Genomic DNA, 15,677 nt, shown 5'->3' on the forward strand with positions numbered 1-15,677 from the left:
CGTCCAGCTGGGGGCTTAGGTGGTAGAAGGTCCAGAGGGAGTACTGAAATGGGGGGAGTGGGACTGATGTTGGGAGACAAACCCCCAAATGAGATGAGGATTGAAAAATCATCTTTATTCTTGAAAGGGAGTTAAGAGTCTCCAGCTTCTCCCCCCACCACAATCTCAGTTCCTACTGTATCCATCTGGGGGGCACAGATGAAGCCACAGGTCAGTTACTGGACAGCTCACAGGTCTCTGGTGGGAGGAGGGAGAAAAAAAGAGGATGAAAAGGAAGGAGACCCAGGGAGAGAGGCAAGGTTGATGGTAATGGGATGAGGAAGAATGTACTCCCTCATTCCCCCATGTCAGAGAAGGGGTCTCTGAGGGCTTTTTTCCCTATAGACCTCTGCCCCCTGTCTGACCCTCTGCCCCTTTTATCCACTGCAAACTCAGAAACCTCTCTTGAGTATCCCAGAGCCCATCCTGGCTCCCTGTGGTGCCATTGCAGTCTGTGACACAAATGGAAGTGTCAACACAGCCAATGTGATGATGTCGGCCTTTGGCCATGCCCCCTGGTGACATCACTTGAGTCCCTTTCATCCAGCACTCACAGAAGACTTGGTGAGTCCTAGTTGTTTTCTGTGGGACCCTACCCCCTCACCTTGATTCCTGGGAGTCAGTAAGAAGGCCTTAAAGTCGAGGCAGGAGGTCAGGGACTGGAATTCCTCCACACACTTCTCGGGAGGGTGTGGTGAGCGATCTGGAAGAGCAAGGCAAGGCCCGTGAAAGCCCGTGCTTCTCAGCACCGCCCCTGCTGAGGCCCTCACGGAAGCACGCAGCCCTTCCTGAGATGATGTCACGGAGCCCAGAGAAAGGGGCTCTCTTGCCCCCCGGCTCCCGCTTCCCCCCAGCGCTTCCTGCCTGGCACCCTCACTCACTGTAGAGGAGGAAGCGCTGGTAACCCTGGCCTGTCTCTTTCAGCATGATTCCGCCTGGGCATGCGCTGGAGAAGAGCTTGGTCTTCATGTCAGGGCGGCCTGTCAGGGTGGGTGGGGCAAGTGTGAGGACTGAGGTACAGAAGCAAGCAAGCCCAGGGGGCTTGAGGAGACTGAGGGCTGGAGAGAACCAACCTTCGGTTCTGAGATCTGTGCTCCCCTCAGACAGGTGGTAGATCCATTTCCGGGGCGCACAGAGCCCATTTTTCCTGCAGAGGTGGTGGTGACAAGGAAGAAAGACTGAGTGACATCTCAACCGCTCAGTACCAGCCTCTGTTTACTTCATCTTATTCCCTCTTGAAGCCTGGCTCCCCTTGGGTTTCAAGCTACCAAGGGATGGTTAGGTCCCTATCTCTCCGGAGGGAAACTAATAGAGCTGTTGAACTCAAGTGGACCAAGAATAATGGATATGCCAAAGAGCCCAGCTCTTTGTGGGTGGGTGCTCACACTTTAGGCAGAGACTGTACCTACTGCTGCCTCTGCCTCCTCACCACTCACGTGCGGATGGTAGCTCGAAGCTGGAGCTGCATGGGGGCAGAGCCCATGGCCATGTTGAAGACAATGTTGTCCACGGGGTCAAAAGTCGCCAACTCCTCCTTGGTGGGAGCTGCCCCTGCGATAAAGTACCACCGGCCCAGATGGGGCTCTGGGAACTGGAGAGACAACGAGGGGAGCAGAAGAAGGTGGGTCTCACTACAGAATCCATCCAACCTCTTCATCAGTCAGAATGACAATGCTTAGGGGTGAAGGTGTTGGCTGCCTTTTTCCAACTGAGGGTTGGATCCATGACAAGGAGTCATTAAATGACTTTTCCTCTTTGCCCCTCCTCAGTAAACCCCACCTCCCAATTCTCCATGTCTTCACATTGATGGCCACAGTACTAATATTTTTTTTACTTCTTGCTTTCATCATCACAACACCCACACCCTCTTCCTCCCTTCCTTTCCCAGTGTGGCTTTTTGGTCATCCTAGGCCACTTCTCAAGGGCCCCCCAACCCCCAACCCGGCAAAGCTTCCCACATTCTCAGTCCATACCTCTTTCCCATCTAGTCCTTCAGTTGTCAGCTGACTGTGCTCAGGGCACTGGTAGATGGAGTTAAGGAGAATGCCATAGAGGTAGAGTAGAACTGCCCAAATTTGGTGGAACATCTTCAGGCAGGAGGGAGCTGGGGGTCTGCGTGGAGTGGCTGGTGCCTTAACTGCTCTCCCCCTTGCCTCGTGGACTGGCTGCTCAGTCCACTCTGCTTCCAGCCCCCTTGCCTCGACCCTTGACCCTTTCACCTGCTAATGAGTAACTTCAACCTTGTTTTCCAACCCAAGCCTGGATTACTTACAGTGTTTGGGACTTCCTCCCCATCTTCTAAATGCAACTACTCCACAATACATCCTGGCATGTCCAGGGTCTCCCAGGAATTAAGAGAGCTGAGCCCTCCAGGTAGGCCTGTGGTCTTTCAACCCATATCTGAGCTGGGATATCTGCTGTGCTGTGCAGCACTGAAGAGAAGTGGATTGATTCTTTCATTCGCTCACTTAGCAAACAGTTTTTGAGTTCCAGCTGTTGGTCAGGAACTGGCTAAGCCCTGGAACATAACAATGAATAAGACACAGTCCCTGGCCTTGAAGAAGTCAGTCTACAGAAAACTAGCTGTATAAACAAATCATTGCAGTACAACCTGGTAAGTGCTTTAGAACAGGTATGAACCAGGTGCTGGAGCATGGTGGATGGGAGGCTTTCTCTCTGAAGTTGTTAATTGGGGAAACTATATGTACACCCCCCAGAAAAGTTTGCTGACACATGAGTTCATTCACTCAATGTTTATAAGTAAGAGACTACATAATCTAGTGGTTAAAGAGAACAGACAGTGGTGTCAGGCAGAGTGGGTCCAAACCCTTAACTCTACTTATCGATCTTGGATAACTTTATTAACCTTTATGCCTGTTTTTTCATCTGTAAAATGAGCAAATCATCCATCTCATAGGACTAAAAGAGCTAATGCACATAAAGCCCATAGCAAAGGCCTGCACAGAAGTCCAAAATAAATATTCGCTATAATTAATAGTAGTGTTTGTAAAGTACTTATTAGTCTCTGGTGGGCATTAAGTTCTCAAGTAGCAGAAGGTAGGGAAAGAATTGTCAAGAGGCAGTCATTGCGTAGTGAGTGCCAAGTGGGTGGAGCAGTTAATGTAATGGAAGGTGTGGAGCTTCTTTTATAATTGTTTATAACCCACAGACTGCCATAAAGGTTTGTTCTGAGAGGTGAGGCTTGCTATGGGCTTGCAATTTAGTTAAAAGAATAAACTTTGGAGAGGCCGTGATAGTGAGAGGCCCGCGCACCGCGATGAAGAGTGGCCCCGCTTGCCACAACTAGAGAAAGCCCTCGCACAGAAACAAAGACCCAACACAGCAAAAATAAATTAATTAATAAAAGAATAAACTTTGGATGATGTGTATATGAGGGTTCATTATTACTGTTTTGGGCTAATATTTGACACTTTTAATAAAAAAAACTAAGATACAAGTTATTGTGGCAGTAAAGTAGAAGTGATTGACCCAAGGGAGTGTGGTAGGCCTGAATTTGTCAGTTCTGCCACTGACATTCGCCTAGGTGTACTCACCTGTAAAGTGGATGTAATACTTATCTCAGATGTTGAAAGCCTTTTAAATATGACAGTACGTGAAACCCTCAGCAAACTGGCTGGCACAAACTAGGGGCTCATGTACAGGTGCTTACTAGAACTCTTAATTGAAACAGTACTGGGACTTAGGTATAAACTACGAATCTCAGAAAGGGTGGGCACCACAGGCAGGCACACTGGCAGCACCGCGGGGCCCAGGCCCCTGCCCGAGGGGCTGGGGGAGAAGAGGACAGAGGGACGATAATCTCCCCGGACCTCCGGCCCGCAGAAGCCCTTAGGCGGCCCTTTCAATTCCCCAGGGTCACAGTCTTGTGTTTCGGTCCAGTGTAACTCTATTTGCTCCCAATCCCAAACTCGGAGGCGTCCTTTTTTAGACAAAAGTCCTGAAAGGCAGTAAATCCTTAGCTTCTCCAAAACATGGCGTGTCCCCTCGGCCGCACACCGCCGGGGAAGAACATGGCGCCACAAAACGCCCACCGGGCAAAACGGAGGTCAAACCCAACGACGCCACCGCACGCAAATCAGCTCGAGAGCCACCTCCAACCGCCTATGGAAAGGGTGACTTCCGGAAGCGCCGAAGGAGTGGCGCAACGGGGACGATGGTAAGAGGAAGACAGTATTCTAGGTGGCCAGGACAGTGCCGCCTCAAATTCTCTGCCGGCCAAGATTTTAACATAGATTAGCGAGGCACAATCTCCAGTCTCCAAACTCCAAGATCCATATAACTGTTTAAAGCCGCTCTCGAGGGAGTCGAAGAGTCCCACCTGATAATTTTTTTTCAGGCATTTATAGGGGCCACCACAACCCCCTACTGCTTAAGCGCGCGCACGTAACAAATGGACAGCGCCGGCGGGGGTGGGGAGATGCCTAAGTGTGTACGCATGCGTAGTGCGAGGCACGCAAGCGCAGTACGGTCCCCCGGGCGACGGCGGCGGCGGCGGCGGCTCTTCGGGGTGCTCGGCTCCCTCCCATCTAGGCCGGCCCCGGCCCGTTTAGCCCCCAGGAACTCACTATTTGGGGCCGCGGACTTTCTCGTCGTGCCCCACAAAAGTAAAGCTTGGGGACCTGGGGGGAGCCGGAAGTACCGCCTCGCGATCCCCAAATACTGTCGGAAACGGAAGTGGCCATCGGAGGCAGGTTGGGGGGAGGCCGGAAGTGACGGTACAGTGGGAAAGTCGGGGGCGGAGCTGCGGGGTTGTGGGGTGTGTGTGTGTTTGGTGTGTGTGGGGGTGTGTTTGGTCTGTGTTGGTTGCGTCGCTCTGCTAGAGCACCGAGGGTAGGTGGAAGAGGGAGGCAGTCAGCTAGCAGAGCTGGCCCACCGTGAGTGTCCGTCATTTCGGGTCTGTGGCGACTTAGGCGGGTTCGATGGGCGTGGCGTGGCGTGGCGCGCGTGCGCGAAACCACTTTCTCCGCATAGTCTGGCGCGACCCTCGGTTTCTCGTTGTCCCAGGGTTTGCCTACTTCTCGGGCCCTTGTCTTATCGCGACCAGTGATGACACTGGTCTTGTGTTTCCTTCCTTCTCTGCTTCCTAGCCCGACTGGCCCTCCCTTATTGTGATTGGCATCGTGGAGGCCCTCCCACCTGCCGTCCTCCAGATCCCTGTGCCGTCGATCTCTTGCCCTTTGTGTTTCTCTCCCTGTGCCCCGGAATCTGAAGGGGCATGGGGGAGGGTGTGAGTGTGTGTGCCTGTGTGAGAGAAACTCTTTAGGTATTGGGGCGGAGTCTCGGGCCGGGGAGGCTTCCGGGTATATAAAAATCTGCTCTGGGCGACAGCGGACCTCCCTCATAACATTCTTCCTTAGAGAGCTGTCGGCCATGGAGCCCAATGATAGTACCAGTACCACTATGGAGGAACCTGACAGCCTGGAGGTGCTGGTGAAGACCCTGGACTCTCAGACCCGGACCTTTATTGTGGGGGCCCAGGTGAGACCCCAGTACTTCTGGGAGACACCCATTAACTCTTCCTCTTATAGGTTCCTTATTCTGAGAGAAGAGCCTAATTTTCTGGTTTTCACATTTTCTTTCATTAATTCCTTTGTTCATATTGTAGCCAGAACATTTTCTGATGTTTCCTCTTTGGTTTTTGTTGGGGAAGGCAGATTTTCTTTTGCCTTACTCCACCTGGATAAAACTCAGTGCAGAGAGAAAGAAGGAAGGAGGAATCTGTATTCCAACATCATAGATGAATCCCAGCCCAAAGGGAGAGACACGGCTCCTGCCTTTGGGAAAGGAAAGAGAACACACAGACCTAAAATACAAATGTGTCTTCAAAACAAAAACTGGTGACGTCTGTACTGTGTATTTAAAGGATAGAAATCAGATGCTGTAATGCTCATAATGCAGGTAGAACTCTAATAGACAAAATTTTGAGGTGGTTAATTTATAGCTTTAAACACGGTGTTACATGTATTTAAGGAGACCATGTAGGCTTGTGTGGTTAGATGTACGTAAACAGCTTGGTACTCTTTAAGAGTCAGTTGTCTAGTTAGGAAAAATGTTTTTCTGGCTTGCCCTTTTTTCTTTCTTCTTGCTTGAGTCTGCCTTCCTTAATCTGATTTTCTACTCCATCTTCTTTGTCACTGCTTTTAGCTTTGAGATTACAGTGTTGGTATCGTTCTGTGTTTGGGGAGGGGTCACCGGTATCTGTAGACACACACATTACTTTGGGAGCCAGGCAGAGAAGGAGAGAAGAGAATGTCAGTTGACTTTTCTGTTTTTCAACCCTGTAGTTTTGTCCTAGGTTTATAACCTGAAGTTCCTCATGTTTATTGTATGTATATTGACAGGTGCTGCCTTAGTTCAGGGCTTTGCACAATAATTAACCTCACAGTTAAGACAGGCAGGTAGTGATTTTATGATGGGATGGTTTTTACCCCTCACAAGTCGGTTGTCCCTCTGCTGTCCTTCCTTTTCCTCCCATTCCCAGATTCCTATTTATGTCTCGTCTTCCTTACAGATGAATGTAAAGGAGTTTAAGGAGCACATTGCTGCTTCTGTCAGCATCCCCTCTGAGAAACAGCGGCTTATCTATCAGGGGCGAGTTCTGCAGGATGATAAGAAGCTCCAGGAATACAGTAAGGGGGTGGGGGAGGCAGTTCAGAGCTGCCGCTGCTGTTCAGAGGGATGAGCTGAGGCCGTGGGTTTACCTGATCATACAATGTTTCGGTGTAAATCTTTTTTTCTGCAGATGTTGGGGGAAAGGTTATCCACCTTGTGGAACGGGCTCCTCCTCAGACTCAGCTCCCTTCTGGAGCGTCTTCTGGAACAGGGTCTGCCTCAGCCACCCATGGTGGGGGACCCCCACCTGGTACTCGGGGGCCTGGGGCCTCTGTTCATGACCGGAATGCCAACAGCTATGTCATGGTTGGAACCTTCAATCTTCCTGTAAGCTTGTGTTTCACATGGGATGGTTTTTCTGGGGGTAGTTTTGGTTGTGGTAGCAGTCAAGAGCTTATAAGACAGGCGTCTCAGTCTTTAGATTGGGTTTGGAGGGCCCTGTGGTCTGATGATGGCCTCAGTCTTTGAAGAGATAGGGGGTGGGGCTCCAGAGAATCAGTTGGAAGTGCGGGGGCCTTAGTATTTGACTTCTCCCAGAACAACTTCCCTTACCCTTTCCCCAGAGTGACGGCTCTGCTGTGGATGTTCACATCAACATGGAACAGGCCCCGATTCAGGTATCACGAGGCCTGGGAGGGTCAGGGAAGGGGATCTGGGAGAAGGAGGCCATGAAGTGGGGGCGGATCTGGCTGAGGAGATGGCTGGGACCTGGTTTAATAGGTGGTGGAGCTTGTGGCTTATCTCAGACCTGTCCCGATCTTCTCTCTCCTGTTGTAGAGTGAGCCCCGAGTACGGCTGGTGATGGCTCAGCACATGATCAGGGATATACAAACCTTACTATCCCGGATGGAGGTGAGTGGGCAGGGCTGGCTAGGGTCTGTCTGTCTCACTGCATCCTCCCTACCCCTTTTCTCTCAGCCTAGGGGTGGGGGCATGACTGGCCACATCCACTGGATTCTCCCCTCCTAATCTAATCTCTTTGCAGTCTTCATTCTTTCGGGAAGAAAAAGTATCTTTGTGAGGCTGTTTCATCCCTGCCAATTCTCTAAGTCCCGGGTATCTGGGCAGTTTGTTGCAGACTTGTCAGATGATTCTCATGGCATGTTTTTTCAGTTAAATACGGATTCCATGCTTTTCTATTCCTCGCTTATCATATTTTATACTGGGATGGCCTAATTTTATTAGTTTGCTTTTGCAACCGGTGGCCTTTCCTTCTTTTCTCTTGGAGGTTAGGAAACCCCAGGCCATACTTTTTTTTAGTAATTTGTTTGCAAGCATCATAGGTATTCATCACACATCTAACTTGTGTAAGTCTTAGGGAGTTGCTAGGGAGTCAGGTGTAGATGCAGAGCCCTGCCTTCAGGGAGCCGAGTTAGCGCATTCTCCACTCAGTCTGCTTTGACCTGAGTAATTTTCTGCTGCTGTCTCATCTTGCCTTTGGTGTCTTGACTCTTCCCCACCTTCAGTGCCGAGGGGGACCCCAAGCCCAGCAGAGTCAGGCACCCCCACAGACGCCAGCTGTGGCCTCGGAGCCAGTAGCCTTGAGCTCTCCAACATCAGAACCGGTCGAAAGTGAAGTGCCTCCTCGGGAGCCCATGGAGGCAGAAGAGGTGGAGGAGCGCGCCCCTGCCCAGAGCCCAGAGCTCTCCCCTTCCGGCCCAGCCCCAGCAGGCCCAGCACCTGCCCCAGACACAAACGCACCCAAGTGAGAGATGGAGGGAACCTTTTGGGGTAGGAGTGGGTTGGGGATTCTAAGTGAAGTATGAGGACCAGGGAAGGTCTGATGGGAGAGGAAGGATTGCTTAGGGGTTATACCTGTAGAGTTAGTGTTGAGGGGCAGGGAGGGGCTCCAGTGTAGGTAAATGGGGTTAGGCCTGGGCGCTGAGCCAGAAGCACTGGTCTCCCTGGGGCAAGGAAATCCAAGTGGTGCTTCCTGAGTCCACACAGGCCCCGTCTGTTTTTTAGGGTTAGTGTTTTGCCATTGTAGGTACAGGATTGTATGGTGGGGAGGGTGGAAGCAGTTTATTTTCCTCTTCTCATCTTCCCGTGGGTGAGGTTAAAGAACGGAAGCTCCGCTAGTTCAGGAAGGGATTGGGCCAGGGGTCTGGGAGGCCAGGAAGAGGTAGGGCAGATATGGTGAGGTTGGGAATCTGAGGGAAGCCTTGGCTCACTGCCCCTTGGGGTTGCCCACAGCCATCCTTCCCCTGCGGAGTATGTCGAGGTGCTTCAGGAGCTACAGCGGCTTGAGAGCCGCCTCCAGCCTTTCCTGCAGCGCTACTATGAGGTTCTGGGCGCCGCCGCCACTACAGACTACAATAACAATGTGAGCCCGCCCACCCCCTTGCCCAGTACTCCCCAGTGGGGCAGGGAGAAATGCAGATCACCCCTTCCCCCCGCAGAAGGCACTGCCTTCGACAGAATAGCTGCCCTTTAGATTTGGAAGGAAGTGATCTTTTCCTCCGTGACAGAGAAGGAGGATCTTTTTCTCCCTGACATCTTTATGATGGCCACTGTCACTGTCCTCGCACCCTCTGGATCCCCTCAGTGAGTTATTTAGGAAGTTTATAAAGTAAGGGAGATGAGCAGGTGGCAACTGATTCATCGTAGGGCTTATTTTATCAGGAAGCTGTTAATGTGTATAAAACAGAATTCACTTGCAAAGATGTGGTCTACACAGAAGCTTTTAAGCACGTACTTGAAGACGTAGAGGACGTCAGAACGTGATAATTTCAAGAAGGTGCTGTTTTTGTTAGCGAGGTGGATTCTAGCCTAATGTTTTCCGCCTTTCTGTGTTTGGCCCCGGGGAGTACAGCAAGAGGGCCGTGAAGAGGACCAGCGCTTGATCAACTTGGTGGGGGAGAGCCTGCGGCTGCTGGGCAACACCTTTGTGGCGTTGTCTGACCTGCGTTGCAATCTGGCGTGTGCGCCGCCACGTCACCTGCATGTGGTCCGGCCCATGTCTCACTACACCACCCCCATGGTGCTCCAGCAGGCGGCCATCCCCATCCAGGTGGGTCAGGGGAGTCTGGCCTGAGGGAGAATGGAGGGCTGTCAGTGGAACGATCCAGCATAGCTATTGGGCTCAAAAGAGGTTAGAAGGGGAGCATACTTTGGAAACGTGGTGACGCACGATGAAGGAGCCTTTAGAAGTACAGTGTGTCGTGGGGTGCTCTGGGTTAGGCTCTGGTGTTTTTCTCACTTCTGCCCCATCCATCTCTATCGTCCAGATCAACGTGGGGACCACTGTGACCATGACGGGGAATGGGACCCGGCCCCCCCCGACTCCCAGTGCAGAGGCACCTCCCCCTGGTCCTGGGCAGGCCTCGTCCTTGGCCCCCTCTTCTACCACCGTCGAGTCTTTGGCTGAGGGGGCTCCCCCGCCAGGACCGGCTCCCCCACCGACCGCCAGCCACCCAAGGGTCATCCGGATTTCCCACCAGAGTGTGGAACCCGTGGTTATGATGCACATGAACATTCAAGGTGAGTTAGGAACAGTCGCTGGCAGAGAAGAGCAGCGCGATGTGGGAGGTGGGGTTGGCGCTGAGGTGTGAGGGCGCCAGGGTGGGGAAGGGGAGGCCAGGGCTGATGGCGGTGGCAGGGGGATCGCGCAGAAGCTCTTCTGGTTGGTGTGGGGGGGGGAGGGGCAGGAAGAACTACTTGTCCTCAGAGAGCTGTTTGCATGGTGAAGGGAGTGTCTCCTCCTTGGCTAGATGGAGTGAAAGGCAGGCTTTGTGGTCGGGGGAGTGGAAGCCTGAAGCGCGCCGATCTCAGGAGGATACAGTCAGGCCTTGGCCCCGCCTGTCTCAGGGCCACTCTCTCTGTCTCCTTGCCCAGATTCTGGCACACAGCCCGGTGGAGTTCCGAGTGCTCCCACTGGCCCCCTAGGACCCCCTGGTCATGGCCAGACCCTGGGTAAGAGTGAGGGCATCAGAGCAGGCTGAGCTCTGGGTAGAGAAGGGGTAGGACCAAGTGGGTGGGTTGAAGGGGGTCCAGGTTCAAGGTTACATCAGACCCACCCCCCAGGCTCCACCCACATCCAGCTGCCCTCCCTGCCCCCTGAGTTCATGCACGCCGTCGCCCACCAGATCACACATCAGGCCATGGTGGCAGCTGTTGCCTCCGCGGCCACAGGTAATGACCTGAAAGGGGAAGCCTGGGAGGTGGGGCCTGGACCACGGTGGTGGGCATCATCCACTGGCAGGCCGGGGCCCGGCCCTCAGCCCTCTTCGGTCTCTCCCCTCTGCCACCCACAGGACAGCAGGTGCCAGGCTTCCCGACAGCTCCCACCCGGGTGGTGATTGCCCGGCCCACCCCTCCACAGGCTCGGCCTTCCCATCCTGGGGGGCCCCCAGTCTCGGGGGCTCTGGTGAGTAGGGGTGGGGGAGTTCCACTGGGGATGAGTGTGGGGAGAAAGTTCTATGGTGGGGCATGGAGAGGCCAAGACTGAAAGCCTGCCTTTCTCCTCTCCCCTCAGCCGGGCGCTGGTCTGGGTACCAACGCCTCTTTAGCCCAGATGGTGAGTGGCCTCGTGGGGCAGCTTCTTATGCAGCCTGTTCTTGTGGGTGAGTACTTGTTCTTCCCCACTTCAAACTGAAGAGGTGTCCCTGGCTCTGAAGGCTGATGCTCCCTTCCCGGTCTCCTCACTGGCACTTCCCAGTTCTCTCCATGTTCCTTTGTTCTTGCTTTCCTACTGGGAAGACCAGAGTGGAGATGCTGTGAGGTCTTGATTTTCTTGAGATTTCAACTTTCCTCTTTTGGCCCCTATAGCTCAGGGGACCCCAGGAATGGCTCCACCTCCAGCCCCTGCCACTGCGTCAGCCAGTGCCGGCACCACCAACACAGCTACCACAGCTGGCCCTGCCCCCGGGGGGCCTGCCCAGCCTCCACCTCCTCAACCCTCCGCCTCTGATCTTCAGTTCTCTCAGCTCCTGGGGAACCTGCTGGGGCCTGCAGGGCCAGGGGCTGGAGGGCCTGGCATGGCTTCCCCCACCATTACTGTGGCGATGCCTGGTGTCCCTGCCTTTCTCCAGGGCATGACTGACTTCTTGCAGGTGAGTGGCTGGCTTGCTCCTCACTTCACCCTTCCTATTCCTGGGCCCAGCCAGGCACTGGAGTCTTGTTGCCATTATATTGCCACTTGGAAGGAAACTTGGGAATTTATTGACTCTGAACCCTCCATTTTGGAGATGAGGAAAACAGGGCTTGGAGAGCGAAGCATAGTAATTTGGGTCACTGCCTTCTGACCTAACCCAATCAGAGGGAGAGAGGCAGCTGCTCAACCTGACTCGACTCTGGAGAAGCTACAGTGTGTATTCTGCTTTAAGGTGCAAAGACTGGAATAGAGCTCCACGTCTTCCAGACCCCTGTTGATTTGTGCCTTCCTGATGCCCTTTTATGCCCTTGTCCCCATTCTCACTTTGTCTTCTGTTCTTCCTTCTTTCTCTGTGGGGCAGGCGACACAAACAGCTGCTCCGCCACCTCCGCCACCTCCGCCCCCACCCCCACCTCCGGCCCCAGAACAGCAGACGGCGCCTCCACCAGGGTCCCCCTCTGGTGGCGCAGGGAGTCCTGGAGGCCTGGGTCCTGAGAGCCTGCCGCTGGAGTTTTTCACCTCGGTGGTGCAGGGTGTGCTGAGTTCCCTGCTGGGCTCCCTGGGGGCTCGGGCTGGCAGCAGTGAAAGTATCGCTGCTTTCATACAACGCCTCAGTGGATCCAGCAACATCTTTGAGCCTGGGGCTGATGGGGCTCTCGGTGAGCAAATGGGGGTACCTTGGCCTTCTCTAGGGAGGGGCAACCAGGGGACGGTAGATGGCCTTTGTTAGGGGTATTGTCAAGGTGGGGTGAGGCTGATGGGCTGGTGGGCAGGCCAGGTGGTAAAGACCACTGCTCCCTTCTGCCCCTGTCCCTAGGATTTTTTGGGGCACTGCTCTCTCTTCTGTGCCAGAACTTCTCCATGGTGGATGTGGTGATGCTTCTCCACGGGCATTTCCAGCCACTGCAGCGGCTCCAGCCCCAGCTGCGATCTTTCTTCCACCAGCACTATCTGGGTGGCCAGGAACCCACACCTGGTAACATCCGGGTAAATGAAGACCTTGGGCCCAGAACTCTTCTCACCTTCAGTTCCTTATTCCTAACTTTGTTCGTTGCCTAAAGCTGTGACTGCCCCAGCTCAAGCCCTGGGCTTGGTTGGGGAGGAGGGGGAAGTGTCTTGAGGGGTGTGGGACTTGGTTCTAAACTTGTGCTGTTCTCTTCCCCCCACACCGCCCTCCAGACGGCAACCCACACATTGATCACGGGGCTAGAAGAATACGTGCGGGAGAGTTTTGTGAGTAACCCTTCCCCATCCCCTCCTCTCCTGGCTCTGGTCAGGATAGCCCACGGCTCCCAGTCTCTCAGGGCTTCTGATTTGGGGGTCTTGTGTGTGTTTTGTCTCTCAGTCGTTGGTGCAAGTTCAGCCAGGTGTGGACATCATCCGGACAAACCTGGAATTTCTCCAAGAGCAGTTTAATAGCATTGCTGCTCACGTGATGCACTGCACAGGTCAGGGGCTCGCTGGGCCCAGGTGAATGGGGCGTGTTGGATGTGCAGGGCTGCTGGGTGCCAGCATTCCGTCCTTATTTCTCACCCACAGACAGTGGATTTGGGGCCCGTTTGCTAGAGCTGTGTAACCAGGGCCTGTTTGAATGCCTGGCCCTGAACCTGCACTGCTTGGGGGGGCAGCAGATGGAGCTTGCTGCTGTCATCAATGGCCGAATTGTAAGCATCACCCAGCCCCAGATTCCCAGCCTTTTGTTTCCTCAGGTTTCTGTTTTCTTTGGTATCTTGCAGTTTTTTTTTCTTTTTCCTTTTTCTCAAAACTGCCCTCCTTTACTGTTTGGTACCTTTCGAAAGCTGTTTGAGGGTTTTGTGTTCCAAGTCTGCTTTCTGCCCCCCAGCGTCGCATGTCTCGTGGAGTGAATCCGTCCTTGGTGAGCTGGCTCACCACTATGATGGGACTGAGGCTTCAGGTGGTGCTGGAGCACATGCCTGTAGGCCCTGATGCCATTCTCAGATATGTTCGCAGGGTTGGTGATCCCCCTCAGGTAAGGGACCTGATGGGCTATGGGGTCAGGGGACTCGAAGGAACTGCAGAGATCTGAGAGGGCCTTTTGTGGTGGTCTCCTTCTCTGTCCTTTTGCACAGACGCTTCCTGAGGAGCCAATGGAAATTCAGGGATCAGAGAGAACTCCCCCTGAGCCTCAGGTACCAGGGAGAGGTCGAGGAGCCAGATAATGTGGAGTGGAGGGCTGGGGCCGGAAGGGCTGGAGGCTGAGAATTCTGAAGCCTGGGTCTTCCCACTGTCTGACTGCCAGCGGGAGAATGCTTCTCCAGCCCCTGGGACAACAGCAGAAGAGGCCATGTCCCGAGGTCCGCCTCCTGCTCCTGAGGGAGGCTCCCGAGACGAGCAGGATGGAGCTTCAGCCGAGACAGAACCTTGGGCAGCTGCAGTCCCCCCAGTGAGTGTCAGGAGGTGGTCCAGTGGGCTAAGGCAGCTGAAAGTTGTGGGAATGACTATTTTTTTATCTTTTCCTCCCCAGGAATGGGTTCCTATTATCCAGCAGGACATTCACAGCCAGCGGAAGGTGAAACCGCAGCCCCCACTGAGCGATGCCTACCTCAGTGGTATGCCTGCCAAGAGACGCAAGGTTGGTTTGCCTCTTCCCTGAGGATCGCTCTTTATCTGAATTCCCCTATTGTGCTTAGAGTCAGACTATGCTTAGAGTCAAACTAATTAGAGCTGGAAAGAATTCTTCCTAGTTTGGTCCCCTGATTTGATGAGGAAACTTTTCTGGCTCAGACTTGCTCATGGTTGTTGCCCCACACACACTTTTATATTAGTCTGTTTGTCAGCAGTCCTTGTCATCCCTCAGCTGCCCAATCCCCATGTGACCAGGGCCCGTCGTCGTTAAGGTGGGCTTCCTCTTGTGGACTAGCTAGCTGTGAATACTGGGTGGCTTGACCCGTCCTGCCCCTCTTGTTTTGAAGACCAAGTCCAGCACATTCAATGGTGTTTTTGGCCAGAGCCAAACACAATTAGGAAGGCATTTCTGTTGTCAAAATGACACATGGACTGTTTCCCTTCTCTCCGCTAGCATGGAGACTCAGTGGTTGACTCATGGAAAGGGTGAGCTGGGTGGTGACATTGGATCTGATGTTGATCCTCTTTTCCCTTTCAACCCCATCCCCCAGACCATGCAGGGTGAGGGCCCCCAGCTGCTTCTCTCAGAGGCCGTGAGCCGGGCAGCTAAGGCAGCCGGAGCTCGGCCCCTGACAAGCCCCGAGAGCCTGAGCCGGGACCTGGAGGCACCAGAGGTTCAGGAGAGCTACAGGCAGCAGGTGCCCCCACCTTGAAGCAGCATAGGGATGGTCTAGTGGGAGGGATTGGGCTAGGGTCCCTCTTCCCTGGATCCCTTCAGAGATGAACTGGTCAGTCTGGGGCTACTACTTGGTTTTAAAATGTTTTCCCCTAGGGGCATCTGGGAAGGCTCAGTGATGCCATATTGGGCTACTGAACAGTACATGGCTGGTGGGGAAATGTTAGCTCCTGAGGGATGACTTCTGTGTGCTTGCTGGGATCCTAGGGGCTGGGTCAGTACCACTCCAACCTGCTTTGCTCTCTCTCTCTAGCTCCGGGCTGATATACAAAAGCGACTGCAGGAAGACCCTAACTACAGCCCCCAGCGCTTCCCTAATGCCCACAGGGCTTTTGCTGAGGATCCCTAGCTCTTTGCTCCATGGCCCTCCATCATCAGGGGACCATTTCTCCCCTCTTCCTTCACAGTATTTAAGAAATAAAGTCAGATTTTCCTGGCTCTTTCTTTTGGTCTCTAAATTGTCTTCGTTAAGTAGTCTAAGCCCCTTAATCTATGAAGTTGGTTTTATAAATTAATTCCCAGGAACCCACCTATACTAGACAGCTTTTAACATTTCACCACGAGCAGATGTGCAGTACGATGTTTTACTGT

At 53.5% G+C, this 15,677-nt stretch overlaps 2 protein-coding genes across 15 annotated transcripts; one reads left to right on the forward strand and one right to left on the reverse strand.

The window, feature by feature from the left end:
- Positions 1 to 94: 94 nt before the first annotated feature.
- APOM (apolipoprotein M) lies at positions 95 to 5,042 on the reverse strand. The gene is made up of 7 exons (XM_027099472.1): positions 4,934 to 5,042; positions 2,013 to 2,557; positions 1,476 to 1,630; positions 1,113 to 1,186; positions 921 to 1,019; positions 644 to 742; positions 95 to 237 (listed from the first exon to the last, which is right to left on the reverse strand). Exons 2-7 carry the CDS (start codon positions 2,124 to 2,126, stop codon positions 212 to 214), a joined length of 567 nt encoding a protein of 188 aa, XP_026955273.1. The 5' UTR covers positions 2,127 to 2,557; positions 4,934 to 5,042; the 3' UTR covers positions 95 to 211.
- BAG6 (BAG cochaperone 6) lies at positions 4,476 to 15,530 on the forward strand. 14 transcript variants are annotated; one of them, XM_027099447.1, is made up of 26 exons: positions 4,624 to 4,747; positions 5,418 to 5,538; positions 6,572 to 6,689; positions 6,803 to 6,999; positions 7,236 to 7,289; positions 7,450 to 7,524; positions 8,139 to 8,377; positions 8,866 to 8,995; positions 9,485 to 9,682; positions 9,900 to 10,152; positions 10,507 to 10,584; positions 10,696 to 10,803; positions 10,926 to 11,038; positions 11,147 to 11,234; positions 11,440 to 11,723; positions 12,126 to 12,423; positions 12,582 to 12,751; positions 12,944 to 12,997; positions 13,110 to 13,212; positions 13,304 to 13,428; positions 13,608 to 13,754; positions 13,855 to 13,914; positions 14,025 to 14,168; positions 14,250 to 14,357; positions 14,902 to 15,048; positions 15,340 to 15,530. In XM_027099447.1, exons 2-26 carry the CDS (start codon positions 5,431 to 5,433, stop codon positions 15,433 to 15,435), a joined length of 3,495 nt encoding a protein of 1,164 aa, XP_026955248.1. In that variant the 5' UTR covers positions 4,624 to 4,747; positions 5,418 to 5,430; the 3' UTR covers positions 15,436 to 15,530. The 14 variants fall into 14 exon arrangements, with proteins under 14 accessions (XP_026955254.1, XP_026955252.1, XP_026955248.1 ...); XM_027099446.1 differs by having other exon boundaries at positions 4,642 to 4,775; XM_027099445.1 differs by lacking the exon at positions 4,624 to 4,747 and adding an exon at positions 4,822 to 4,934.
- The last annotated feature ends 147 nt before the right edge of the window (positions 15,531 to 15,677 follow it).

Source organism: Aethalodelphis obliquidens, unplaced genomic scaffold, assembly GCF_003676395.1.
Source record: "Aethalodelphis obliquidens isolate GAN/ISIS:26980383/991018 unplaced genomic scaffold, ASM367639v1 scaffold131, whole genome shotgun sequence".
NCBI lineage: Eukaryota > Metazoa > Chordata > Mammalia > Artiodactyla > Delphinidae > Aethalodelphis > Aethalodelphis obliquidens.